The sequence below is a fragment of the Aplysia californica genome, unplaced genomic scaffold (genome assembly GCF_000002075.1).
Source record: "Aplysia californica isolate F4 #8 unplaced genomic scaffold, AplCal3.0 scaffold00108, whole genome shotgun sequence".
In the NCBI taxonomy this organism is placed as follows: Eukaryota; Metazoa; Mollusca; class Gastropoda; order Aplysiida; family Aplysiidae; genus Aplysia; species Aplysia californica.
The window spans coordinates 46,015-47,130 of NW_004797378.1; the positions used below are offsets into that span (position 1 = coordinate 46,015).

The window sequence follows — 1,116 nt, forward strand, 5'->3', positions numbered from 1 at the left end:
CTCTCTCTCTCTCCAACAAACAAGATCTCTTGCTACTACAAGTATTTTTTTTTCTATTTCTACCAATCTAACCCACCATGTTCACCCTCCCACAGCGGACTTTGTCCTTGGCGTGACGGCTGTAGACAGGGACGTGGGCAACAATGGCCGAGTGCACTACACGCTTGCGGGCGGGGACGAGCGGTGGTTCCACATCAGCAGTGACACAGGGGTGGTCACACTGGCCTCCTCGCTCACACAGAGCAAGAGAAGCTACAGCTTCGTGGTCAGAGCCTCCGACCTGGTACGTATTCCCGCCTGTTGTCCTCGTTTTGTGAACGTTTTTGTTTTCGTTTATTTGTTTTTGTTTTCTTGCTCTGCCTTTGGAACTACCTTGTTGGGTTTTTTTCGAATCCAATTCTCTGAGTATCTTGATAACGATTCCGAATAATCTTTTGATTTCTGACCTCTTGGTTTTAGTAACTCAAACCGGCCAAAATTGTCGGATAGATCTTCGTAAAATCTCATTCATTCATCCAGTGCCAGATCTGCGACAGACATCGGCGATCATGGTTCTCCATTCATTCCTTTGCTCGGATGCTCTTAAAAAAGCCACATTTCCCTGATCTTTCCACGTTACACTCTTGTTTAGGTTCCCTAAGTAGGTTGCTCTGGGCCTACCCCTGCCTTCTTTGCCTTCAATTTTGCCAGTGAGAGTAAAGTCTAAGGAAGCGATGTATTGAGAGTTTAGCGAATTGTTCAAGCTAACTGTCTACTAACTCACCGGTATTTCCCACCACAGGGCAAGGTTCCCCTCACCAGCAACGCCACTGTGAACGTCCAGTTGTCCAGCAACACGGACACCAACAGGCCTCAGTTCCAGCCGTTCGACACCCGTCCCAGCATCAAGGAGAACACAGCGGCCGGAGCGCCGCTGACCACTGTCCGAGCCACCAGCTCCAGGGGCGATGGCCGGGTCACCTACCACATCGCGGGTGGGAACGTGAACAACGGGTTCACCGTCAACTCGGACACGGGACTGATCACTGTGGCCCGGACCATTGACTATGAAGTGACCAACAGGTGGGTGCTTATTTCTCTTGCTTATTTTATTTTATTTTTTTTTTTATAGAGAGA

At 49.2% G+C, this 1,116-nt stretch overlaps 1 protein-coding gene across 1 annotated transcript in view; it reads left to right on the forward strand.

Annotated features, from left to right (window-relative positions):
* Positions 1-1,116, forward strand: part of LOC101856171 (protocadherin Fat 4) — a 33,244-nt gene that overhangs the window by 786 nt on the left and 31,342 nt on the right. The window contains exons 2-3 of the mRNA XM_035969033.1: positions 96-283; positions 782-1,062. Coding sequence (XP_035824926.1) covers positions 96-283; positions 782-1,062 — 469 coding nt within the window. The remainder of the gene's footprint in view (positions 1-95; positions 284-781; positions 1,063-1,116) is intronic.